The 26,713-nt window shown below is 51.3% G+C and overlaps 1 protein-coding gene across 1 annotated transcript in view; it reads left to right on the top strand.

The window, feature by feature from the left end:
• Positions 1–1,644: 1,644 nt before the first annotated feature.
• SLC6A5 (solute carrier family 6 member 5) overlaps positions 1,645–26,713 on the top strand; it is a 54,624-nt gene continuing 29,555 nt past the window's right edge. The window contains exons 1-9 of the mRNA XM_061159621.1: positions 1,645–1,788; positions 2,147–2,308; positions 2,530–2,598; positions 4,954–5,493; positions 8,029–8,167; positions 10,794–10,925; positions 11,258–11,431; positions 19,158–19,299; positions 21,680–21,812. Coding sequence (XP_061015604.1) covers positions 1,645–1,788; positions 2,147–2,308; positions 2,530–2,598; positions 4,954–5,493; positions 8,029–8,167; positions 10,794–10,925; positions 11,258–11,431; positions 19,158–19,299; positions 21,680–21,812 — 1,635 coding nt within the window. The remainder of the gene's footprint in view (positions 1,789–2,146; positions 2,309–2,529; positions 2,599–4,953; positions 5,494–8,028; positions 8,168–10,793; positions 10,926–11,257; positions 11,432–19,157; positions 19,300–21,679; positions 21,813–26,713) is intronic.

Below are 26,713 nucleotides of genomic sequence, written 5' to 3' on the forward strand. Positions count from 1 at the left end.
GGTAGTGTGTCTGGCAGAGCCCACATTCTTAACACAGAACAACGCTCCAGTAGAACCAGGCGGTAGCAGACAAGAGGGACAGAAACAGTGCCTGGCTTTCCTCCTGTTTTATCACTGTCACCTGAAACCCACATTGAGTCCATGCACCTGTCATCTATAGAAGTTCTGGGTGTTTGTGGCTCATAGCAAAATCATCTGAACATAGATACAGACAATGGACCAGAGTCCGCACTGACGTGGGCTCAAATTCTGGCTCTGCGCTCTGACCTTAGGCAAGTTTCTTCGCCATTCTGTCAAACCGGCCAGGCAGCTGTTTGTCACCTGCTGCCCTGCGGACGCGAGGAAGCTGGCACCGCAAGCGCCAAGCTAACACCAGAGCCAGGGCTTGTTAAACGCCGTTTCCTCTCCCTTTTTTCTCCTCCTCTAGCGCGGTTGAGGGCAGCATCTTGAATGCGAAAGGCTGAGCTTCTAGTCCTCTCCTGCCTGGGTCCCAGTTTGCCCCCTGCGCCTTGATACAAGCGTTGGCGTCAGGGCTGCCACTGGATGGCCTCTTTTTCACTAAATTCTGCCCCCTCCCCACCTCCACATTCTGCCCGGTAGACACGAGTTTTCAAAAATAGCTATTTATTTGCTTAACTGCAAGAGGAGGAGGGGGAGCAGAGCGATCGAGGGCAAAATCAATTACTATTTTTCATCTTTGACAAAGTAATTAAGGCCATAGTGACTGGCTAATTCCGACCGAATGGCTGCGCGGTGATGGATGCGGATTTACGGCCTGCTCCGCGGCGGTGCTCAGAGCCCGATTATCACTCCACACAGGCGGCGGCAGAGGGCGGGGGATGGAGGCCCGTAATGGCAGGACCGGAGCCTCCTTGTATTTTAATACTGCGGCTCCCTCCTCTGCGCTGCCCACCCCCCGCCCCGCCTCCCGCCCCGCGCTCTCCCCAGCCTTCTCGCCCCTGCGCTGCTGCTAGGCTGATGCCCGCCACTCCACACCCGAATCGACTTCAGATCGACCCATCTAGGTCTCCCCGCTCCGCACTCTGCCTCCCCTCTCGCGGCCCCTCCTCTGCAGGGTCTAGCCACTGGAAGGGGAGGAGGTGGGAAGCCAAAGCAGCGCCTCCGCTAACGCCCTGCAGCCGCCGCTTCAACCACCTCCAAAGGGCCTGACGCACGTCGGGCCCCACGCGGGGAACGAGTGCGCACTCGGCCGGGGAGGGCCTGCGGGGGACACGTCAGACCCGGGGGTGGCGGGGCTGAGCCCGGGCTCGGGCGGCGGGACCGCAGTACGCCGCCGCCTCTGCGCGCTTTCCTCTCTCCCGCCCGGGCCGGGACGTCTGCGCACCTGGCACTTGGCGGGGGCGGCTCGAATGCAAATTGCGAAAACTGACTTCGAAGTCGTGACTGTCTATTGGAAGTCCGCCCAGGGCCGGGAGGGCGAGGCCTTCCCGGATCTAAGAGTGCCCGTCCTGGCGCAGAAATTCGGGGCTGCCTTGCCTGCCCTTTACCTAAGTTCTCGAATCCTGCTTTGACTCTTTGCGGACTGTTTGGGAAGAAGCGCCTGGCAGAGCCCCTTGACTTCCCCGTACGCTCCGGGAGTCCAAGGTGTTTCCACGATCCCGCCGGGGTCGAAGCAGGCGCCCCATGTGGGATTCCTGGCCTCACCCGCTCTTCTCACCCTCCTGCAGCGAGAGCCCACCACAGTCCCACTCCACCTGCCTTCTTCCCCTCTCCGCCACCTCGCTGGGTTTCCCGCCAGAAAAGCGCTATCGGCCCCCAGACGGCCTTGTGGGAGGGTTGGGAAGACTCTTCAGGATTCGAAGGTGACTTTCTGAGCCTCCGCGTCCCGCTTTCTAACTGGGAGTTTCTCAAAAACTGTTTTTAACGCTAAATGGAAAAGCCCATTCACGGAAAGCCCTTGAACGATTGTTCAATGTTGAGAGCTTAATAAATGTTCAATCAAAACTACAATGGAAAGAGGCCTGAAGCTCCCACCCCCGCCCGCCAGGAAACTTGGGGAGGAATAGCACTTCAGGAAGCTCTCCCCCTTCCATCATCATGCAGACCGTGGGTCCCTAGCCGGCTGCTCTTGGAGGGGCAGAGCCAGTGAGCTGAGGCATCCGCGTGCACTGGCGCGGCTCGGAAGGAGGCGGGAGGGCCCCGGCAGGAATGCCCCGGGCGCCCACCGCAATCTGCCGCCGCAGCCTCGCCCGCGGGCGCCGCAGCTTCGTCCTCGCCGCGTGGGGACAGCCCAGTCGAGTGCGACGCCGCCGACCCCGAGGCAGTGGGCACGGCTGCGGGCAGCAGGGTAGGGACAGAATGCTCTGCAGAGCTCCCCATTTCCAAGGCCTGGAGTTCTCTGAACCGGCTCGGCTAGAGGGGAAGCGTTTGCTACGATCCCCCTGCCAGTCTCCAAACTACCCGCTTTGTAAAAGTGTGTTCCCTTTCTTACGACTGCAGTCATTGCTTTGTACCAGCAGGAAAACCCATCTTTTTTTTTTTCTCTCACCGCGGCCACCTCCACCCTAGCCTCAGTACGGTAGAACGTCCTCTGCTGGCACCCCGAGGGCCAGCCCTGCCGCCCAGCTGCCGCGGATGGTGATGTGGAGGGTCTATTACACCTTGTGCGTCATTCCCTGGCTGTGGTGGATTTTTATCAACAGGGACAGGAAGAAAGAATGGAGTTCCTTTGACTTTGAAAGTGACCTAAGAACCAGATCAGTGTTGGAAATAATTTCTTTTTTATTTCTCTATAATATTGTCAGAGGAGCTTAAAACATGCAATGAGAATAATCCTAATTTTACTTAGGAATGTCTCTTCATTGTGTTCATAGAGATAATGTAGAAATGCAAACACTAGACCTCAGTCTTTTAAGTGAAGACCTATCTTTTAAGGATCCCCCCAACACTGGTTGACAGGGAGGTTGGGCTGTGGGAATCTGAAGTCAAGTACAGGCAAGGTTGGTACAGCCTTTTAAATGCAGGGCCTCTGTGCACAGCCGTTGCAGGGCTGTGGTGCTTCGTGCAGACCCTCGATCTCTTTAGCGTAATACTGCGGAATCTTCTTCCTGCAGGTTTGGAGAGGTGGCAAGGGGATCTAGCCGAGGAAAAAGAAGGAAACACGACAGTGATTTAACTCCTTCCCCTACGCCCACCTCGGCAGCCCAATCCGATCCACTGGCGGCTGCGCCTCGGCTTGGGTGCAGTGGGACGTGTCCCTCCCATGTTTCCCTTAATTAGGAGGAGGAAAACTTCTGTCATCCCCTCCCGCCGGCTTCGGTTTAGTAATCAGACCCACATGAGTCACGCCGAACACGCAGCCCCCTCCCGCCTGAGTGACAACTGGCCAGCGTACTCTCAGCTGATGTCCCTTTAAAACTCGAATCCAAGGGGGTAATGATTTATCAAACTTGTATTATCAAGAAAATGTCAAACGAAGGGCACCTTGCTTTGCACTGACGCAAACCCGGCCTTTCCCAAGGAGATATAGAAAGCGCCTCTCTTGCTGGAGCCAAACCCAGTCTTGTCAATAGCTGGTCTCACTCTCTACTCGTTGAATCTGTTGCCCGCTTCAGACATGGTGAGTGTTTGCTTTTGTTCTTTTAAGAGGAGAGGGGGCTGTGAGGGTAGGAAGGGCAGATTCGTTTTGGATATTTCTTTGTGAAATGTTCTATGTATTCTGAAAGGCAAAGGGAAGACAACCATAGGTACATTGTACTTGTGAGCATCACCTGGGGGGTGGAAAAGAGGTTTCTGAGGCTCTGGAGCTAAGAGGTTGGAGGTGTCGCCCAATCCCGCTATTCTGGGAACTGTCCTTGGTGCTGAAAAACCAGGTGCCAGCACTGAAGAGAGCCACCGAATACTAGAGGCACTGAGATAAGAATGCTGGCTGAAGCTGAGATACTTAATTTGGTGCAAATTAAAGGGTTCTGATCTGTGCATTTGTGCAAGAAGGTTAGGTGTGGCTGAGGTGAAGGTAATATGATTATTCTTACAGTATAATAGTAATTGGCACTAATATTTATGAAGCCCTGAAAGATAACATGAAGAGAGAAAGTGGATGAAAAAAAAAAAAATATTGCTGGCAGTTATTTCCATTCTCAACTGGGAGAAAGCAAGTGAAAATTATTAGTCCTGAGTTTCAGTTCCTAAGCCAGAATAGGGGCATGGGTATTAAACTCTTGTGAATAGCTATTCTTGGGGAGTGGGGAGGACCAAAAATCTTCTCAGGATCTTTTGCATATCTAGGAATCTGGAAGTGAATGTAGGCTGTGGAAGATACACCTGGTTACTGTCTTGTGTTTTAAATCTGGTTTATTGTTCTTGCGGGGCTGTTGTTACTGTTTGGTCGTTTTCCTTATCCTTGCCTTTACTACCTGGTGGGTGTGGGTAGTTTTGGGATCGCTGGGATTCACATAACCAATTTGGCCTCAAACACTTGCAGGTGCCAGGGCATCAGCTTTTGTGGCCACAGCTTGTCTATCGCTTATTTAAAAAAAAAAAAAAAAAAAGGCAGCAAATGTGCATTGTTGAATGACAAAGGAAATGGGGCGGAAAATTAAAGAATCTTTCTACAATGGTGATGGGGACCGTGGGCACCCAAAGCCGTGATGTGAAATCCAAAGAAGGCAGGAGCTCATGGCTGTAGGGCTATTTCCGCCCTCCTCTCCCCTCCTTCCAAAAAACATTTCTGCATCTTTTTTTTTTAGTTCACCTTCTATCAGGGAGGAGAATATTAGCTTCCTTATGTCATCTAGTTATCCGGGAGACAGACAGATTGAGAAATACTGATTACAGTTTTTACTGAAGAAGGAAAAAAAAAAAATCCAGATTCCAATTTGTTCCCTGGATCTTATGTCTGGATCTGAGTTGTGAACGTCTCTATATGTGGATACAGGTATTTTTAAAGGCTGCCGTGACTAGTTTTGCACGAACTTCACGTTGTGTTCGCAGGATTGCAGTGCTCCCAAGGAAATGAATAAACCACCAGCCAACAGCCTGGAGGAGTCGGTGCCCCCGGGCCACCACGATGGCCCGTGCGCGCCCAGGACGAGCCCGGAGCAGGAGCTTCCCGCGGCCACCGCCGCGCCGCCGCCGCGTGTGCCCAGGTCCGCTTCCACCGGCGCACAAACTTTCCATGCCCCCGACGCGCGAGCCTGCGAGGCCGAGCGGCCCGGAGGAGCGGGGGCTTGCAAACTGAGTAGCCCTCGGGCGCCGGCGGCCTCGGCGGCTCTGCGGGACTGGAGCGAGGCGCACGGTGCGCAGGCCGCCTCTCCTTCAGGGGGCGCCGGGCCCGGCAACGCTCTGCCCTGTAAGATTCCAGCCCTGCGGGGCCCGGAGGGGGATGCGAATGTGAGTGTGGGCAAGGGCACCCTGGAGCGGAACAATACCCCGGCCGTAGGCTGGGTGAATATCAGCCAGAGCACCGTGGTGCTGGGCACGGATGGAATCACGTCCGTGCTCCCGGGCAGCGTGGCCACCGCTGCCGCCCAGGTAAGCAGGTCGGGCTGGATCGGCGCCGCCTCCTGCTCGCAGGCGCGGGAGAGGCGAGCCAGGCCCAAGCGGGTGCACGTGTGCTGATGGGGAGACCGGTTGGCAGCGCCAGGTGATGGATGCGGGGGGCAGCTTTGGGGCTTCGGAAACTCGCAATGCGCTGGCGGGGGTCGTTAGTTCAGAGGCTGGAGGGCTGCCGCAACCCTGCCAGAGGGCTCGAAACCTCGGGAGCTGCCACTATCGGCTCCTTCCCAGCCTCAGTGGTAGGCCATCCAGGTGCAGACTCATCAGGCAGTTGAGGCGTTTAGATTCTTACCCCTTTCCGCAGACAGGACTCCCCCTCTTGTTAACCACTGGATCTTTTTAACTTAATTTTAAAAGGAGAAGAAAACGCAGAGAAAAACCTGGGCGGGGGGCGGGGGGGGGGGGGAGGAATGATGGTTTAGTCCTGTGGGCTTTGTACTGCAAGTTACAATAATCGTGGGAACTCATTTGATAAGTGGTTTATATGAGGCCGCTACTGAAGTTTAAGCCTCAGAGCCTATCTTTTCCAAAACCTGTACCTAATTTCGTGTATATATTTTTCTTAGAGTACTCCTCTCAATTGGATAAGCTTCAGGCCCTACAAATCTGTATTCACCTGTGCATTTGATCCTTTAGATTCAACCAGAGGCATGAAAAACCCACAAAGCAAATCCCAGTCCTGAGTGGGGGAGGAGGCAGCTGTTATTGGTGGCCCCCCTCCCATATGGGCTTTTGTCTTCTTCTCCCACTCCCTCCAGTCTCTCCCCTCCTTCTCTGATTTCTTCCCTCCATCCTGTTTCATAGACTTCAGCTCTTCCTTTCCCACTGCATGCCTCTCCACAGCCTCCTCCCCTGGGCTCAGGCGCTAAGCCTGTGTATCCAGTGAGGGGATTCTTGAACCAGAACATCTCCCTGTGTGAGATCTAGGGTTTATGTAGTCCTTCTTAGTTACTCTAGTGTTTGTAGACTCACACACACACACACACACTTATCCACACAGCAAGCGCTCAGCTGTTAAAATAACTAGAAGTGGATGTAACCTTAGGCTTTCCCACTCGCCCTTGCTCTTGGGGTCCACCTCTGGAGCGTTTGACTGTGTGCATTAACTGCCTGTGACAGCCTGTGCCCAAGAGTGTGACCCCAGGTGGAGGCAGAGAATTTGTCTCACATGTCTTGCTTAACCTCCGCACTGCGGCAAAAGGAGCCGGAACTCCCACCCTTTCTAGCCCTGGAAGAATTGAAGGGGGAGGGCACTGGAGATGGTACCTGCATGGGAGGTGTGTAGCGGGGATATTAAAGATGGTCAGTGTAGATCAAGCCCTGCCTTTACCTATTTTCAGCTCTGCCTGTCTTTCTGATTCTGGTCTTTCTGCCACCCACCTTGCCCTTCCTCCTCTCTCCCCCAGACCGCCTTCCCATCTTGCCAGCTGCTTCTTTATCCTCCACGGCCTGTGGAACAGTGTGGACAGGCCAGAATGCTAGAAGAGGAGGTGGAGGGTCACGGAGGAGGGAGCAGGACCAGGGCTCAGGTCCCTGGAAGCTTTGTGTCCTGAACACTTTCTGAGTGGATTTTCAGTTTTTCTTTCTGCCTTGCAGTAAGGCATTCCAGAACTAGGGACTGCCCTAAGAGAGCATCTTAGTGTGGGCTTGGAGAGGTGAGCTCCCCAAACCCATAGACTGCAGGAGCTGGAGGGTGCCTCGGGGGACCGTGATTCTGAACCACTCACTTTACAGATGGGGACGTAGCAGCTCCAGGAGAGTCAGTGGCTTGCCTGGGGTTATCCAGCTGGGTAGGATAAAGTGTAGACCAGAACTCAGGGTTTTTGATGTCCTGTCTCTTTCCATGTCTGTTTCTCCGTCCCCTTCTTGTTTCACCCCTATAATTCCCTCCTTCCCATCTCCCTTTCCCTAGAGCTGAAAGGTGCCCTTTTAATGAGCTGAGAGGCAGCTTCTGCCGTAGGCTTTGGAGAGAGTGATGCAGGGGCTCTGGCTGGCTTCAGGCATTGCAGCTCTCTTTCTGGCCTTAGCATGGACTCCAAAAAAAAAAGAGAGAGGAGAGAAAGGGGTGTGTTGAGGAATTTTGGGAAGTAGGGGATGTTTAGGAACCTGCTTGCTGGGGACCCTAGGCATGATATTGGGGCCTGCTTGCCAAAGGAACTCTTGGTCAGGGGTTGGGGATGGAGGGATCTGCTTGCAATCAACCTACAGGTTCAAGGTTTGGGGAAAGCTGCTTGCTGGTGTGACTTGACTGTGGGATTTGGGAAAAGAGGGGGTTCAAGAGTCTCTTGAAGATGGATCTTCACATCAGAATTGGGAGCCTGCCTGCTGAAAGCGTGCAGGGTTGAGGGGTCAGGGCCCTGCCTGCCGATGCATCCTCGTGTGAAAAGTGGGGGCCTGCTTGCTGGGAAGGACCCTCAGCTTTGTGGCGGGGGAGTGGAGGAGGGGCGGAATGGGGCCTGCCTGCCGACCTACCTAGGGCTGTGATCCGACAATGTGCTTTTCCGCCCCCAGGAGGACGAGCAAGGGGATGAGAATAAGGCCCGAGGGAACTGGTCCAGCAAACTGGACTTCATCCTGTCCATGGTGGGGTACGCAGTGGGGCTGGGCAATGTCTGGAGGTTTCCCTACCTGGCCTTCCAGAACGGGGGAGGTATGGCTTTTCCGCTCTTTCCGCCGCGGCAGGGCGGGCACTTGTGGGTTGGCGGGGGACCCAGAGTAGGGGATGCAGAATCTGGGGACTCGGGCTGAGAGAGGAGGCTCAGGGCAGGCCCTTCACACTCCAACTCCATCCCCTGTAGGCATCCGTGGGAAGCCGGAGAGTAGGAGCTACCATACCTGGTTGGTACTAGATCCAGGAGGCTTTTATCTGCAGATCAAGCTCAGGGGAGAGATGGGTTCCCACAGGCCCCATTGTCCACTTGGGAGGCCGGGTCCTGATTCAGGGGAACACTGATGCAGGCGAGTTCAAATCCTAATTTAGCCCACAAGTTATTTCGGTAGCAGTTATTCCGATGCCCTCCTCGCACATAAATAGTTTTAGAGCCAGGAGCTGTGCTGCCCTGGACATTGAATTAAGTATGTGGTAAGACAGTAGCCTGGAAATCTGAGCCTGCCGGTCACTTGGGTTGTGCAGAGGACAGGATGCAGGCGAGCCAGGAGGTGGACGCGCAGAGCGGCTGGGGCTTGTGCTCTTGAGAATCCAGTAGAAGCACTCACACAGATACGTCCTCTTGGGCACAAGCAGGGTTTATTTTGACTTTAGCAAAAACGGTTTCCGTTGTATTTGTCTTCACTGGGTGGAAGGAAAACCATTTCTAAAATGCGGTGGGCGCCAGTCACGCATGCACCAGCTGCCAGGCCTCTAGGATCCACTGAGCCTCTCCTGTACCCACTGAGGAGGGACCCGGCACATCCAGCGTCCCCTTTGCCTGCCCTGGCAAAGCTGAGGCACCAGAGAGCGGGGCTAAGCCAAGCCCCCTCTACAAACAGGAATTTGCACCTAGGTTCCTCTTTCACAGCTTCTCAACTGGACCAAGGAGATAAGAAATGCGCCCCTCGCCCCATCGGGTTAGGCAGCTTCAGGGTTCGGGCTCTGTTTGTTTCTTGTTTTTTGGTCTCTGGGTGAGCTCTCCAGGTGCGGGCAGGAGGGATAGGCGCAGTGCCGCGTGATGATAAGAGAAAAATGTTAACACCCCTCCCCCTCATTCCGAATCAGGACACTGTTGACAAGGATTTATGAGGAGTGCAGGGCGGTTACAATCACGGAGGGGTGCCCTGGAAACAGAAGAGCGCCTGCCGGGTCACACACAGACTCGGCCGCCCCAGCTGTGTTTCCGCTCGTTCTCTGCAGGGAGTCCCCAGACCAGGGTGCTGTGATAAAGCTTCCAGTGCCAGAAAAGGGGGCGGACAGCCGGGGCGGGGGGGGGGGGGGGGGGGGGAGGGTGAGGGAGGGAGTTCCAGTCCAGGGAGCACGGCAGCTTTGCGGCCAGATGCTCTGCTGGGTGAGTGAGAAGGGCCTGAGCCTTCCTCGCCCGCCATCTGAGAAATACAAAGATCTGAGAAAAAACACGACCTGAGAAAAGCTCCGGCTGCATGGGGAGTTGAATCCGGCCACCTGGAGGGAAGGCAACCTTTTCCGCAAGCACTGTGGCTCCAGCCCCTTCACGGGGATGGAGGGGAGGGGATGGAGGGTTCGCTCACTTCCTCCCTCGGAACAAAAGAGAAGGCCTGCAGGATCCACATCTTTCTCAAAAACCCATTCAGGAGAGGATAAAGCAAGAGCCCTGGTTTTACTCCCCAGCAGTCCCTGGCCTTCCTCCTCTGGAGAGGCCCTGGCGGGAAAGGCCCTTCCAGCAGGAGGAACTGACAAGAGAAAGATCAGCTTTCCTTCTGTGGGGTCCAGTGTTCTGGGCTCTGGTGTCATGAGTCCCCAAATTGGTTCTGACTGTGCAACAGCCCTCCCTGGTCCAGACCCTTTCAAAGATCATGGCTATTCCCCAAGCTCCTACCAAACAACCCCAAAGAATGCTTGAGGATGAAGACCCCCAGGAGCCCTCAGCCAGTCTCTGGAGACCTGCTAGCTCCCGGAGCCCTGGCCTGGGTGTTCTAGAGAACAGAGAGGAAGGATCAACAGCATCGGAAGCCCGAAGTCTAGATAAGACATCCACATAAACATTGCCAAGTACCTGGTGTTGGGAGGGGAGGTTCTATGGGAGGGTAGAGAAGTGAGACTTCCTGGGAGAGGAGGCATTTGAGTTGACCTTGAAGGATGGAAGGGACTTCTCACATGGAGAAGGAAGTTGAGACCTGTGTGAAGGCTGAGGTGGAGGGGGAAGGATGTCCCCACCACCCATCTGGTTGGTAGGTGTGCAAGTAACTCAAGTCAAGGGCCCCTGCAGTCTAGCTTAGCAGATTTGGAGGACTGAGATCCCAATGAGATTTAACTGAATCTGAGTCCTGTAGTGAATCAGAAGTGTGGATTTGTTGAACATTGGAAGGAAGGGCTTAATTTGGGGATGCTGAAGTACTAAAACAAAAGAATAAAGTCCACTCAGCCTGCAACCCCCAACGATCCATCCAATGGGGAACTGAAAAAATAGTGTGGTTGCAGGGTATCCTGGCATTGTGTAGAGGATGGCTACTATATGTCCCTGGGTGCTGGTGGTTGAGCTGGAATATCAAAAGCTTCCTGGAGAATGTGAGCTCCCCGAGGGGGAGGATGGAGCCTGCCTGCCTGGGCCTCTCTGAGTGCTCATCTCCCACTCTCTCTTTCCAAGGTGCTTTCCTCATCCCTTACCTGATGATGCTGGCTCTGGCAGGGTTGCCCATCTTCTTCCTAGAGGTGTCCCTGGGCCAGTTTGCCAGCCAGGGGCCGGTGTCTGTGTGGAAGGCCATCCCAGCCCTGCAAGGTGAGTGCTCCCTGCTTCCCAGCTGCCTCAGTCCTTCCTTGCCCTCTCTGGCACCAAATGGCCCCAGGGAGTGAGACCTGCTTCTGTAATTGGGAGAACCCATTCCTTCCTTCTCTATGTGATCAGTTTCGCCACTGGGACCTAAGATCATCTCTGGCATCACTGTCTTCCTGGCAGAATGTCTCGAGAGCCCCTGACACAGAGTCTATTCCACTGTTAATGTGTCCATCTGTAAGAGGGAACCAGCACCTACATTCCCCTGCCCTGCGCCCAACCATAAAGATTCCACAGGCTCTGGAGGAAACGAATCCCTGAAACTTTTGCTTCCACAGGCTGTGGCATTGCAATGCTGATCATCTCCGTCCTAATAGCCATATACTACAATGTGATTATTTGCTACACACTTTTCTACCTGTTTGCCTCCTTTGTGTCTGTGCTGCCCTGGGGCTCCTGCAACAACCCTTGGAACACGCCAGAATGCAAAGACAAAACCAAACTTTTACTAGGTAAGTTTGGATACACCTGCACCAGGCGAATTGTTCATTCATTCATTCATTCGGTGAGGATGAACTGAGCACCTATGATGTTGGTCAGGTTCTATACTAGATGCTGGGGGCACAGAGGTGAAAACCCATCTCGAATATAGTTAGTTCTAATGTTTAGTTCTAATGTTTAAGAAACTTGTGGCCTAGGCAAGGTAATCAAATTTTTGTTTGCTCATGAATAGCTGAAGTGTTTGTTGAAAATGTAGAACCAAGTAGTCTGACTTACTAGATTTGGCTAGGGTCGGGTCCCCAGGTGGTTCCTGCACATGGTACGGTCTGTAAAAAACTCCTAGTCTGTAAAAAACTCTTAGTCTGGAGTCTAGGAGAGTGAGGTATGCGAGCCTGGGTCCACACTTCTCAGAATACTGCCCAGAGCATGGGACAAACACATGAGAACAGACGCTTGACCTCCAGGCCTCTGATAGGAACATAACGAAGTGCCTAGAAGAGGGAAGGCTGTCTGGGGAGGCGGGGCGTGTTCCCGGGGAACACTGGTTCAGACCTGAAATACTTTGGGGCTTGGGGGAACTGTCACCTTGCTAGGTCAAGGGCAAAAGGGTGGCAGTGAGGAGGGGCGGGGCAGAGTGGCTGGCAAGGCTTCTGGTGTGTGAGGCGTTTTGCCCCTGGTGGTACGTGCGTTTGCGTCAGGTAACTTCTCTCTGGGTCTCAGTTTTCCTCATCTGAAAAATAGAAATGCTAACAACATTCTTCATCTGCTTACCACACGGGATTGCTGTAAGGAGAAAAGTGGAGGATGATGTGGTCCTAGTTGGGAAGCCACAAATAGAAGGTGCTGGAATCAGATGCCTTTGACGGTGCCGATTGTTCTCGTGAACACCAGTCAGCACGCAGCTTCTTCTTTCCCCAACGTGTCTATTATTCCCTTTAAGCAGTCAGAATTCTGCATGTTTTAGAGTCGGTCCGCCAGCCCAGCTCGTTTGCCTGGACAGCCTGCATGCTGCTGAACAAGGAAGTTACTTACACGCTTTGAGTGTGTAAGAGAGAAAGATGACCCATCCCTCACACCTCCCCCCCCCCCCCCCCCCCCGCAAGAGATGCACATTCCTTAAGGCAGGAACTCACACTGGAGTACTTTTACACACCCGTGCGTGGGCGCACACAACACATCCCGCCTCCGCCTGGCGGCCCTTTGGATGAGATTGCCGGAGAGCTGACACTGGAGACACTTGCTCATCAAATTCAAACCCAAGGCACCTAACGTGCTCAGAATGAGGATCTGAGGGATTCCCTGGAGTGGAGACATTCATGGACATGAATCTGAACAAACTCGGAAAAAGAGTGAAGTACAGGGAAGCCTGGCATGATGCAGTCCATGGGTCCCAAAGAGATCGACACTACTTAGCAACTGAACAACAGCTGGTGTGGGGCTCAGCAGCGGAATGAGCAGGGGTAGGGCCCCTCTAGACCCTGGGCTTCAGTGCCTTCATCTTTACAGTCTCCACATGGATGAACTCTAAAGTTAGGAGCAGTGGTTCTCAACCCAAGCTGTTACGCATGGGAATCCCCTGGGAACTAGCAAATCAGGACATCACTTAGAGTCGAGCCCAGACCAAGTAAGCTGGACTCTGCGGGGATGAAGCCTAGTACTCTGTAAAACTGTATTTTTACATTTCTCCAGGTGTACCCGGGAGTAGGAACCACCAGGCTGGTGCTTGCCCACAGCCCTTGGTCTGCCCTTAACCACGTTTGGAATGCAGTGCCCACCTTCTTGCCCTGTGCTCCCTACCAGCTCAGAGCCACCTTTGCAAAGCCACTGAGAGAACCCCATTCAGTAAGCTAGCTGTTTGCAGATTCACCACTGACAATCAGCTGCTGGAATGGATTCCTGAAACTGGTTGCTACTTTGGCAAAGTGCATTGTCCAGGATGTGGGGTCTGGAGTGGAGAAAAGCCTCAAGTTATCCCAGTGCCCGGACTATCCATCCAGGATTGTGTCTGGGACAGAAGTCACTTTCTGAGGGCGCGCCCGCTCAGGGAGGGCTGTTGCCGTGATCCAGCCTCCAGGGAAGCTTCTCTGGGCACTTCTGCCAGGGCCGCCTTGGGTCATGGTGATCGGTGTCTTGCATCTGTCCCTTGGGAGGGATGGTAGTTCTGAAACACTGTTCCTTCTGCTAACAATATCCACTAGTATTTATGCAACACAGTAAGCCCTAACAGTAATAGCAAGCATCACTTACTACACATCAACCACCATGTTAAACTCTTTAAAAACCCATATTACCAATGTTAGGATGGACAACAAGCCAACATATGGGTTTAATTGTTATTTCCAGTTTAAAGGTAAAAAATCTAGAGCTCAAGTTCATAAAACTAGCTCTGTGGTAGACCTAGGATTTGATCACAAGTTTGCCTGCCTCCCAAGGCCATGGTCTTAACCATTCTCTAGCCTACACAGCAGTTTCATAAATGATGTCTCAGCTATTCCTAATAAGAGCCCTATGAGTCCCAAGAGGCAGATGACATGGTCACTATTTTGCAGGTGACAAAGTGGACTCTAAGCCTCAGAGGGTGGAAGTATCCAGTCATTCATCTCTAGGTAGAGCCAGCACCAGAATTTGGGTCTCAATGACCCCAATTCTCTGCTCATCCAGGCCAGGGCTCCTGAAGGCTTTATTCTTTCAGCCTTGGCAGAGTGACATCTGCCCAGGTGTTTGTAGCTGAGATTCTATGGGGTTTAAAAGAATGCTTATTTGAACCGTAGTTTTGACTTAGTCATACCACTTCTGGGGATCTACAGTTAAGGGAAAATCAAAGACACAGGTAAGGACTATTCAAGATTGTTCATCGTAGTCACATTTATAGCCTAGGAAAACACGGAGAATGCTTAGATATGTAACAAAAATTCAATAATCCCATGGTTCAAATAACAGTGCATTTTTAAAGACTAAAGAATACTTCATTGTCTTTAAAAATGAATATTCATAAAACATAGGGATATCATCAGCACATCATGTTAAATGTAAACGCAGGGTACAGATTTATAGTATAATTTTGTTTTCACTAACAATAATGTGCTCGCTAGAAAACATATAGGAAAGTGACACACAGCATATTACCTGGTAGATTTGGAGCCATTCTTGCTTTCCCTTTTCCCTAGATTTTCTATCAGGGACATGTATTTATTTTATGGTTGGAGAATGTATATGTATATATACATTTGTATATAGTGTGTGTGTATTTTTACAGCAACCTGAATACAATGACTGGGCCCGGCATGTGGGTGCCGGCCTTGCTGGTTTTGTGGAATTTTTTTTTCTGGCTCATAATATCCCAGGGAACATGAAAGGAAGAGTGAAGATATTATGACAGCAAAGCACTTTACCTTATGTGTCAAACCATAAAAATGATGCAAGCTCTGTGCAGAGAGAGAAGTGGACATTTTGCATTCTATTCCCTGGAAGCATGCGGATAGGCTCGGCGGATCTTATCTCATTCTTAGCCGGTAGTTTAAAATTTTTTGTTTGTTTAAAGTGGAGGTCTCAATTTCCCCTCTCTCAGTGGAACCCCTCCATCTGTTCTTTGCTAGGTTTTGTAAACTTGACTGTTTTACATGACCAGGGCCAGGCTATCCTTTTTATAAGTATTGACCCTTTTGGGTCCTAAAGTGACTTAGAAAAGGGGATGACTTGCAGAGACATAGTCAGCTTTGTAGCCTCATTTCTCCGCTGGACAAGATGGGAGTTCAAGGACTTCTGTGCTGATCCATTGGCTAAGACTCCATGCTCCTAATGCAGGGGGCACAGGTTCGATCCCTGATCAGGGATCTAAAATGCTGCATGCTGCATGGTGTCACCAAAAAAATAAAGGGAGTTCAGACAATGATGTCCCAGGCTGCCTCCCAAATGGTCATTCTGAGAGAGGCTTGTTTTTGTTGTTCCGTCACTAAGTCGTATCTGTCTCTTTGCAACCCCATGGGCGGCAGCATGCCAGGCTTTGCTGTCCTTGTTGAGGAAGTGGAAAAACTCCCTCCCCTAGTGCAGTGTTCCATAAATGACCTTCCAAGCTCATCCACCCCCTTATAACCCCATAACCATCCTATCCTGTGATAGCGGGCAGCTGGTCCCAGGAGAGCAGGATAGAGTCCCTGGCCATTATGACCTTCACTTACAGCAGGAAGGGTTTTATCCCATGGCCTCTGAGCTCTTCTAGGGACACACTGCCTGGGACCCCCCTCATCACTCAGATGCCAGGACGTACCTGCCCTGGCTCAGTCCACTGGTAGAGCTTGCCACACATTTCTAAGGTGTAGATTGTGAGAGAGGCTGCTTTCCTTAAGGACATTCAACCCTCTGGGTAGCTGTAATGTTGAAGGGCTAATCCATGTCCTGCTGAGACCAGAGACTGCTTTCTGAAATTAGGAGCTAGCTGGGTTGCCTAAAATGGGAATTGCACAAACACCATTTCTATTTCTGGAATGGCTTAATTTGCATTAGAACTTTAATTCAACGATTCCTTTTCTACCTAGTCTTTCGTGTGCTCTCATTTATTCATGATTGCCCAAGTAAAGAGAAGCCTTCCCACCGCTTCCAGTTCAGCGCGATCTTTATCGCGGTTCTTTGTTCAGGGTTGCTGGGCCGCAGAGCCGGCTGACGGCAGGGCCCGGCGTTCCTTTGCTGGCGGACCTGAAGGCGCAGGGCGCTGGGAAGCGCGCTCCTGCCGCCCAGTGGTGGGAAGGGATATTGCAGGAGGCCGCAGTGCCGCAGGGACGCTGTGACCTTGCGCTGCGGCGCTGACTGGTAATCCAGACACGCCCAGAGACGCGCGCTAGGGAAGCTGCCCACGTGTTTCTCTGTGGTAGGTTTGGAAGCAAGCGATTTGAAGTTTGCCCGTGTGTTAGTGATCTCTTCCATCACAGAGGGCTGGAATTTTTGGCAGGAGAGCTAGAAATAACTTCTGTGCTTAAAGAAGGGAAAAGGGACATGGGTGGTGCTTTAATTGCCTTCAATCTGGTCCCCGCTGGGGGAAACAAATGCTTCCTTGGTAAATAGTTGATAGTTTTGAGCTCAGAATCCCCCTGAAACTGTTATTTGATTAAAGAAGATAATATTGAGTAAGAAGGTTTTTTGAGAACACTCTAAGTGGTGCTTCTCAAACCCCAGAGGTATTGCAGGAGGCATTTTGCAATGTTCACAGACATTTTTGGTCACAAGTGGGGTAGGGGGAAGATAAATGTTCCTGACATCTAGTGGGCAGAGGCCAGCGAGGTTGCTAATATAATACCCTGCGATGCTCAGGACAGCCTCCTCACCACAGAGAATTTTCTGATCCCAAGTGTCAGAAGTACTGCTGTTTAGGAAACCTGTGGTCTAAAGAACCAATCAGAGGTAAGGGGTGCTTATTATCACAGCTTTAAATTTTATCCGGCCTTCTCAGATGTTCTGGCGAGGTTGTGTGGGAGGCATTAGATACTTTATGGCTGGCAAGTGGAATTGAGAGATGAACTTGAGGGTCAGAGATGCTCGCCCCATGAAAAGATGTAACAATGACATTGCATTATGGCTAAATTTTATGGAGTTCAGCTGTGTGCTAGGTGTTGCGTGAGATGGTTTCATTCATGATCTATCTCCCTTAATTTGGTTCTTAGAACAGCCTTCAAACTAGACACTTAAGGATCAGAAAAACGAAGGCTTGAACAGATAAAGGAACTTGTCCAAGCTCTCAGAGCTAGTGGAATTCCTGAACCCGAAGTTTTACCCACTTTGCTGTTCCATGGAGGACATACATTCGGAACCCATGCACCAGGTCTAGGCTGCATGTTTTTTGTTTGTTTGGTCCACGGTGTTTAAAGATAATTTGGGCTTATTTCCAATATTTTAAAATGGAGAGACTTCATGTAAATATGCAGGTCTATTGCATCTTTGATCACAACACCTGGGAAAGCGTGGCAGGGTTGGCTGGTGCAGTCATCTCTCGACATCCATGGGATTGGTTCCAGAGCCCTTCGGATACCAAAGTCTGCAGGTGTTCCAGTGCAGTGTGTAAAATGGTGTAGACAATGAAAAGAGTATCCAGCCAACCTCCACTGAAATTTCAGTCTGCAGTTGGTTGAATCTGAGGATATTAAATCTGCAGATACAGAGGGAAGATCATACTCTCTGTTTCAGATCAGTTCAGTTCAGTCGCTCAGTCGTGTCCAACTCTTTGAGAACCCATGGACCGCAGCACGCCAGTCCTCCCATCACCAACTCCCGGAGTTTACTCAGACTCATGTCCATTGAGTCGGTGATGCCGTCCAACCATCTCATCCTCTGTCGTCCTCTCTGTTTACCGTAACTTTTTAGCCTCCACTTTATATCTTTCTCATTTGTGTCACCAGCCTGACTTGAAGGTGTTTATGTTCCCTGCTCTCTGCTTCCCAGTAGAGTGGTTCAGAGCATGGCCTCCAAAGAGAGAGTGACTGTTTGCCTCCTGATTCTGCTGTGTGACCTTGGCAAGCAACTGCACTTCTCTGTGCCCAGTTTCTTTATTTGCAGGTGTGAGTTAAATTAGTTAAGACATGTAGGACATTTAAAATAGTACATGGTAAGTGCCGTGTAAGTGTTAGTTATTGTTGTTAGTGTTACTTTCATGTCTTTATACATTAAATATCCTTTGGCATTAATCCTGGTGGACTGTTTATCTAAACTGTCAATCGAGGGATCATAGAGACATTGTAACATGATCAGAAAGACTTCAGTTTCTTCCTGTTTAAAATGAGGATAATAATAGGCACCTCCCAGGTTTTCGGAGGCTTTTATGAGATAATAATTGGCAAAGCTTCCAGCAAGGTGCCAGACACACTGACTCATCTGGTTAGTTCCCCAGCCCCACCCCAGTCTAGGTCAGGCATTCTCAGCCTCTGCACTGTTGACATGTGGGGCTGGATAATTCTCCGTCGTGGGGGTTGTCCTGTACACTGTCGGATGTTTAGCGGGATCCCTGGCCTCTGCCCACTAGACTCCAGGAGCCCCCTGTTCCCTGAACAGGACAGCTGTGTCCTCAGACATTGCCAAGTGCCCCCTGGTGGACAAATTCATCCCCAGCTGGGAAGCCCTGCTGCAGGCTCCTGAGTCACGTCGTTGTGCAGAAAGCACGCAGCTCGCGTACTTAAGGGACCTCTGTGTGTCGGCCGTCTTGCCAAACAGTGGGTTCAGGGTGAGCTTATTAGTGAGTCTTCTCTGGCAGTAGCCCTTCAGCTTTGCTGATGCCTGATTAAAATTCATTTCCCCAAGCCGTTTGTTCTTTGTGGAATCATAAAGATCTGGGTTTGAATCCTGCTTCTCTTTCTTGTTAGCTGTATGATTTTGGTAGAATCACCTAATAACCTTACTTTGAGCCTTTTTTCCTCATCTTAAAGATGGAGGCAGTGGTACCCACAGCCTAGGCTGCTGTGAGCCTCAGGGTAGATAACGCATGTAAAGTGCTTAGCGTGTAGAGAGAGCGCTCCAGAAAGCAGCGCTGTTGTTACCAGGAGCAGGCACAGTTGAAGCGGGTACCAGGGGCTCTGGGTTGAGTAACACACTTTTGGGGTTCATCTGCATCCAGCTTTGCTCAGTTAATACCCTCCCAAAAGTGACTGTCCAATATTGAGGAAATATTTTAGCTTTTGTCTTTAAGTTGCTGGAAAGACAAGTGTCTAATTTCTGAACAGATTTCACTGTGTTTTCATTCCGTCCTCTCCTGAACAGATTCCTGTGTGATCAATGACCATCCAAAAATACAGATCAAGAACTCGACTTTCTGCATGACCGCCTATCCCAACTTGACAATGGTTAACTTCACCAGCCAGGCCAATAAGACGTTCGTCAGTGGGAGTGAAGAGTATTTCAAGTAAGATTTTTTAAAAACACTTTCTGAGAGAAACCCAGAAAGTTAGTGAATATCCAGCCTGTGGACTTGGGGGCTGGGCTGCCTCTCTCTGCGCCCTCTCTGCCCACTGGGCCAGTGCACCAGGGCTTCCATTTTACAAGAGACGCTGGAAATCAAATATGAATTCTTATGTCTCTCTCTCATTTTAAATGTTAGCAAACCAATTAAAGTGAAACACTGATGTCAAATAAGATGCATAGGTCAGTGGGCCCCTTGTTTGTGGCCTCTACTTAGATAATAAGAAGTGGTCACTACATCCCCGCTGGTTTTCCCGAGTACCGTGAATTCCTATTCCAAGTTTCCTCTCCTGTATGGACTCCAAGGGTACATGAATATTCCCCGTAGAACAGAAGGGGCAGTTAGGCTGAATGAGGGAAAAAAACCCCCTCTAAAGATAACCTCGACCAGTGAGGGTGGGCCTCGATTCACCCTGAGCGTTGAGAAAGGAGCCTGACCCGTGGTTGGCTGAAATCTGATCACATAATCCACATGGTCAGGTGTATTGTCAATCTCCTCCAGGGGATCTCGCCGACCCAGGAGTCAAACCCATGTCATTTATGTCTCCTGCATTGGCAGGCAGGTTCTTTACCACTAGTGCCGCCTGGACAGTGGTTGTATGGTAGAGTGATTTGTAAATCTGCCTTTGGTGGCTTTGCGAATTCTCTGGGACCATCTTAGTTTCCCAGAGGGACTGTTATCAAGAGCTTCTCCAGGCCCATCCGACATCCCTTATTAAACCATGGAGTGGTTGAGAAGGCCAAGGGGCTGGGGAATCATTGATTAGACGGCCTACCCGTTGCGGAGTGGGGATGTGGGGGCTGGGGTACCTTTTCAGGGCTTGGGAAATACGGCCCCTGAGGTTTGGGAGCCGAGGCTGGTCCCACGCTTGGTGACTTCTTCTCTACCGTTGAGCCCAGGGGGCCCCAGCTAGACCAGGAGGGGTGCTGGCCCCTCGGCTTCCCTGAGCAGGTCAGGACACTCGGCTGTCATGTCTGCAGCCCTCTAGAGCAGCGGTTCCCCACCTTTTTGAAGCCAGAGACCAGTTTTGTGGAAGAGCTTTTGCACAGGCTTTCAGGATGATTCAAGAGTTTAACATTTGTTGTGCACTTCATTTTTATTCTCATTACCTGAGCTCCACCTCAGATCATCGGACATTAGATTCTGGAGGCTGGGAACCCCTGCTGCAGAGTCTGGATGCTGGCTGGCCCTTGGTTCAGGTCACAGAAAGACCCCCCTACACACAGAGGCTCCGGGACTTGATTGGTACAGAGTCGAGGGGATGGTCTTGTCTGTCGTGATGACTCATGGTCCCTGATGCAGCCTCCTGTTCCCAGGAGTGAGGGTGCCCATGTGCCCTCTGGCCAGGGATGCGGGGGTCTCCAGACAGGCCGGGACTGCTTCAGGTGCCAGCAGACACTCCAGATGAGTGCCAGCTCCCTTCCATTTGCCGCTGGTCATCTGTCTTTGAATATGTTCCTTGAGTAAGGCCCACCTAGCCCTGCGTTTCCATTTCAGCCAACCTCAGACCCGGGGCAGGCCTGTCATAGCCTGAACTGAAATGCACAGCAGCATTTTTTATTCTTTCTGTACTGATTTTTTAAAGTTATAAAAAAATCTGTTGGGATGCATTCTCATAAAAGAGTAGAACAATACAAAAGCACACACAAAATCATCCTTAGCAGTTCAGAGTTTCTGTTAGTGGTGTGTGTGTTTTTTTTTTTTTTTTAGTGGTGTGTTCTTATATACAAACATCAACCTCTGTAATGCCTTTTGGGGGAGGGTGGTTGCACCACGACCCCCCACTCCCGCCACCCTGAGGCTTTTGGATTTGTTACACTGCTCTGGGGCAGCTGCCAATGATGGTAGAGCTGATGTAGTCTTGTTCAGAGCCTGCCCGGGGCCATAATTAATTTTTTTCAAGTTGAAGTATAGTTGTATTACCACCTCATGTTAATTTCAGGTGTACAACACAGTGATTCAGTTACAGACACACACACACATTCTTTTTCAGATTCTTTTCCCTTATGGGTTATTATAAAATACTGAGTTCCCTGTGCTATACAGTAAGTCATTTAGGGCCATAATTAATTAAAAGCAGAGTGAATTCAGTTGGTTCCACCTCAGACAGCTGTGGGCGTGAGCCCCAGTCAGCAAACCCCTCACAACCTGATCTGATCCGGCCCCTGGTGGGGTGGGTGGGGGATGCTGGGATTTTGTTCCAGGCTCCCTGGCTCTGCAGGAAGGGAAAGCCTGCGGACCGCCACCTCCCCCACCCCCTGCTTCTCTTCCCTACCCCCTCCCTCCCCATCCCGCCCATCACTTCTCTCCTTCCGACTCGCAGGTACTTTGTGCTGAAGATTTCTGCAGGGATTGAGTATCCTGGCGAGATCAGGTGGCCACTAGCCTTCTGCCTCTTCCTGGCTTGGGTGATTGTATATGCCTCCTTGGCGAAGGGAATCAAGACTTCAGGAAAAGTAAGAGAAAAAAAAGGAAAAGTAAGAGGAAGCTCTGGGACACCCAGGGCCGGTTGTGTGGTCTTCCCAGCACCTGGGAAGAGAGCCAGGGTCACGGGTATCGTCCTCCTTCTGGCCCTGAGTAGCTGAGGGGCCTTGGGCAAGTGACTTCACTCCTATCTGTAAAATGGGATAATAGCGCCTTTCTGCCCCGGAGGTTTTAAGGGTTAAATGAGACAGATGTTCTCAGGGCTCCTAGGGGACAGATGGGTTTCCTTCCTTTCCTGTCGGGCCTTCCATTCAGTAGATGGGAACCCCCGATATGTTTCAGTCACTCCCCCGAAGCTCTAGAATCACTGCTCTGGCTTTTTGCTGCTTGGTCTGGCTGCCAGCTCAATCACTGCTCCTCCCAAGGAGCTGGAGTAAGATAAAAATTGTAAAGTGGATTCCTTCTCCCACTGCTGACCCCTCTGCCTTTCATGCCCTTTCTCCTGTCCGGAGCCTAACACTCCCCCACCCCACGTGCCCCCAGCAGTGAAGGGTGATGGCCCTGCCAGCGAGGTATCTTTTTGTGGAGCGCATGCTTGGCCGCTCTTGCTAGGTAGTCACTTGGCTGGCCCTTTGGAGGTGGTGAAGCCCCTGCCCCAAGCTCGGTTCCAGGACACAACATGCAGGGCATGTGGGTGACCCCAGGACACACTGGGCCCGAACGGTGGGTTCTGGCAGCTTGGTCAGGATCACCCGAGTCAGGTGATGCCCTTAAATGACATCAGGTGGGGAGAGAGCCAGCCTGGGTTCTAGTCCCACAGACCTTCCCAAGGTGTAGGGACATCTCCACTTGGGCCATGAAACCTGTCTGGGCTTCACATTTGCCCTTGGTTTGATTTATCTCTTTGCCAGTAAGTGGACAGCAGATTTTCTTTATCTTAGCTATTTCAGGAGCTAATGGTTCTCTCATTTCCAAAGCGAAGGCAGTTGGACTGGGTGATGTCTAAGACTCACTGGCTCTAATATGCTTCTGTCAGAACACTTGCTGGCTGAGATGCAGACACTTTTCCTCTCTGACCTCAGTTTCCCCCTATGTAAAAATGAGAGCTGGGATCACGTGACCCCTGAGGCTGAGTCTGAATGAGTATTATGAGACTGGGGCGATTGTTTTTCTAGGGCAACAAGAAAATGGGGAAGATGTTAACATGACATTGACAGGAATGTCCCGTGAGTCCCGAGGGTTCCGGGTCTCCTCACCTTCTGCGACTTGGAACCGAGCTTCGAGTAGGAATAAAGGGCCAGACAGGAGCTTGCTTAGCAAGAGTGACCACACCTTTGCTCAGCCAAAATCGAACTGGCAGGACCATCACTTATAGCTGGAAATGGAGAGAGGACAGCTTCAACCATGATCAAAGAGGCCAGACAGGTCTCTAGCAGGACAGGCTAGAAGGTCTGACTGGTGGGAGAAGAGGTGATGGTGAGGAGGATAACAGCAGCCTTCTTGTTGACATGAGGAAGGATGGCCTGCTGGCTGTGGATTCAGACCAACCTGAGCTCAAATGCCATCTTTATCACTTTCTAGTTGTGTAAGTGTGGATGAGCTATTTGACCATTGGAACCTCAGTTTTCTCATCTATAAAATGGGGATAACGGTACATACCTCATGAGCTGTTCTAAGGTTAGGTGAGAGAATGCATACCTGGCATATAGTCAGTTCTTAATTAATATTAGCTCTTTTCATTTTTGTGGTATTGATTGATTGAGTGGGTACTGTGCCATACCGACATCTTGAAAGCAGCGGCTCTGGTGGGAAAATGGGAAGAGAAAGGGAACTTGGTTGAGCACTCCGTGGGCCAGGCAGTGTACTTCACCTGTTTTAGTGCATTCCATCCACCCCGCCTCCTGCTAGGTAAGGATATTGACATTTCTTCCCATTTTACAGATAGAGAAGCTGAGGCACATCAAAGTAAATTGCCTGAGGTCATACAGCTGTTAAATGGCAGCCCTGGGGTTTGAAGCCAGGTGTTTCCCTTTAAAGCCTAGACTCTTTCCCCTACATGACATCCTCCCCCAAGGAGGGTCTGTTAGGAATATGGAAATGCAGAATTCTGGACTCATTTGCACTGTGAATCAGGACATCCTGCCGTCCTGCCGTCGTCAGCTCTCATTGCCAGTTGGGCAAGTCCCAGGAGGCACTTTGTCCCTTCTTCCACGTCTGCAAATTCAAGGGTTAAAGTATATTTTCTCTTAGACCACTCTTTATCTATCAGTCTGATTTTTAGGGGGATGGTGTCAGAAATCAGTTCTTGGCATGATGTAGACCTTAATCCTTGGTGCCAGATATCATGGACTCTCTCTGAAATGAGGATTTTTGAGTAGCTCTCAGCAAGTAACAGAGAAGGCAATGGCAACCCAATCCAGTACTCTTGCCTGGAAAATCCCATGGACGGAAGAGCCTGGTAGGCTGCAGTCCATGGGGTCGCGAAGAGATGGAAACGACTGAGCGACTTCCCTTTCACTTTTCACTTTCATGCATTGGAGAAGGAAATGGCAACCCACTCCAGTGTTCTTGCCTGGAGAATCCCAGGGACAGGGGAGCCTAGTGGGCTGCCATCTATGGGGTCACACAGAGTTGGACACGACTGAAGCGACTTAGCAGCAGCAGCAAGTTTTTCTTTTAGATTTGCTAACTTATCTTTCTGCTTCATTGAGAAAGATTTCCAACTAGGGATCAATAATTAATTTTTTAAAATGAGGAATACTGCCAGAAATAATGTGTCCCAATTTATTTTCCTGCCCTGGGGTGTGCAGACATTAATCATGAAGCTTTGTTTGTAAGCACGGCTGCAGCTCCTCATTATAACAGGCTTCTCTGTGATTGAAGTTCCACCAAAACTGTCATTTCTAAGCAACAGAGATGTCCTCCTTCTCTTGCAGCAAGATAAGCTCAGGTCGTCTTGTTTAGGGTCCTAGGAGATAAGAGTGGCTGGTTGCCTTCTATGAGACCTCTGTCTCCCTTTGAACAGCTAGAATTCCAGAGTTTGGTGTGACCAGCAGGCAGCCTGAAGGTCAAATGCAGCCCATCTGACCTCCGGGGCTGCTCTGCTGGAGAGTTACGGCAAGGACAGAAAGCTCGCTTAATTAGCTGGCACAGCCTTGGGAGGGGGGGTGGCCTTACCACCTGTTCAGGGCTCCCATCGTGAGGACGATGATGCCAGGTGTCAGGCCAGCAGGCTGGGATCAACCCGTCATAGTCACTCCTGCCAAGTATAATTCATTACTGTTCAAGTTTAATGTCTCTGACAGTCCATCCTGAAACAGGTGTGTTCTGAAGTCCCCACCACACAGGAAAACTAGCTGTGATCAAACCTCCACGAACACCTGGCTCACACGGGAGGCATCCCCAGGATTTAGACATGAAACTGGGCATCCTTTCAGTTCACAGGCAGTCCTCATCAACAACCTGAGTGTATCATTCCACACGCCAGGGCCAGAGCCGATGAGGTGGAGAAGTGCCTAGGGTGTGAAATCTAGGGCTGAGTTCACTCTCAGGTCCCCGCATGTGCAGGGTGGGCCGGTGAGAATGGGTGCTTCCTTAAATTGTGCACCTGGGTGTTCCCTTGCCTCACCCGAGCCCCTGCCTCTCACATTTCTGATCAGGTGGCTCAAGGACTGGCATTAAAAGGAAGGAAATAGGCTTTGGAGTTAGAAAATGTCAAGTCTGGATCTTGGCTCCAGCTTGAAGACCTTGAGTGAGATATTTAACCCTTTGAGGGAGCCTTAACCCGAGCCTCAGTTTTCTCCTCTGTAGAATGGGACTGCAAAGAGCTGATCTGTGGCGGGAGCTCCAGAAATGGTTGTGTCCGAACCACCTCCAGCAGTCAAATGGGAGCAGCGTCTCAGGCGGTTAGACTGGTGCTAGTCATGGGGTCTTCTTCCTGCCGGACCCCACTGTTTGCATCGTCTCCCTCGCCCCCTCCCATCCTCACCTCCCACCAGCCCCATGTGATCAGGATTGTCACCCTGCCCCTGCTGTCTTGGCGGGGTGGGGAGGTCAGACTGCTCAGGGCCCCGCTGGCCCCTGTAGCGTTCCTCCCCTCAGCCCCATCTGACAGGTGGGAGTACAGCCCCACCTGCGGGAGTGATTTTCTCCTGAGACAGCAGATGCCTTTGGGTTTCCCACTGTGTGGAAGGGGAAGGAGAGAAGCAAGTTTGGGGGATGGGAGGGAGCAGGCCACCCCCTCACCGTCCCTGGTAATGCCAGTGCCTCAGGGCAAGGACGGAGGAGGGACCACTGTCATGGGGGCAGGGAAGAGGCCCCTGGTGGGTGGTGGAAGCTGTGTGGAGACCAGGAGACCAGCCCACGCCTGGTCTATAGACAGGAAGACTTTGGCCTTGACGAGTAATTGGGTTTAGAAAGTGTAAGTTGCTCAGTCATGTCCGACTCTTTGTGACCCCATGAACTATACAGTCCATGGAATTCTCCAGGCCAGAATACTGGAGTGGGTAGCCTTTCGCTTCTCCAGAGGATCTTCTTAACCCAGGGATCAAATTGGGTTTAGAGGAAGAAGTACCTCCTCTTCTTTCCTTGACCTGCAGCCTGTCCCGTTCAGCCGACGGCACCTCTGCCCCTCGGCGGCTGAGGCCAGAACCTTCGGGGTCACCCTGAACTCCTTCTTCCCTTACTCTCTCACTCCGCATGAAATCGTCAGGAAGTCCTGTCGCTCTGCTGCACAGCGGATCTGGTTTCTGACCGTTGTCCCGGCTCCTCTGAAATGCCCTGGGTGGAACCATTGCTGCCCTCTGCCTAGATTGCAGCCGTGACCTTCTAACCACTCCCCCTGTGGTAAAAGCGCAATGTAGCCACTGGGTGACACACACAATATTAGCTTGTGTGACTGCTCTGCCCCAATCCTCCCCATCTTCACCCTCGC

The sequence above is a fragment of the Dama dama genome, chromosome 2 (assembly GCF_033118175.1).
Source record: "Dama dama isolate Ldn47 chromosome 2, ASM3311817v1, whole genome shotgun sequence".
Lineage (NCBI taxonomy): Eukaryota > Metazoa > Chordata > Mammalia > Artiodactyla > Cervidae > Dama > Dama dama.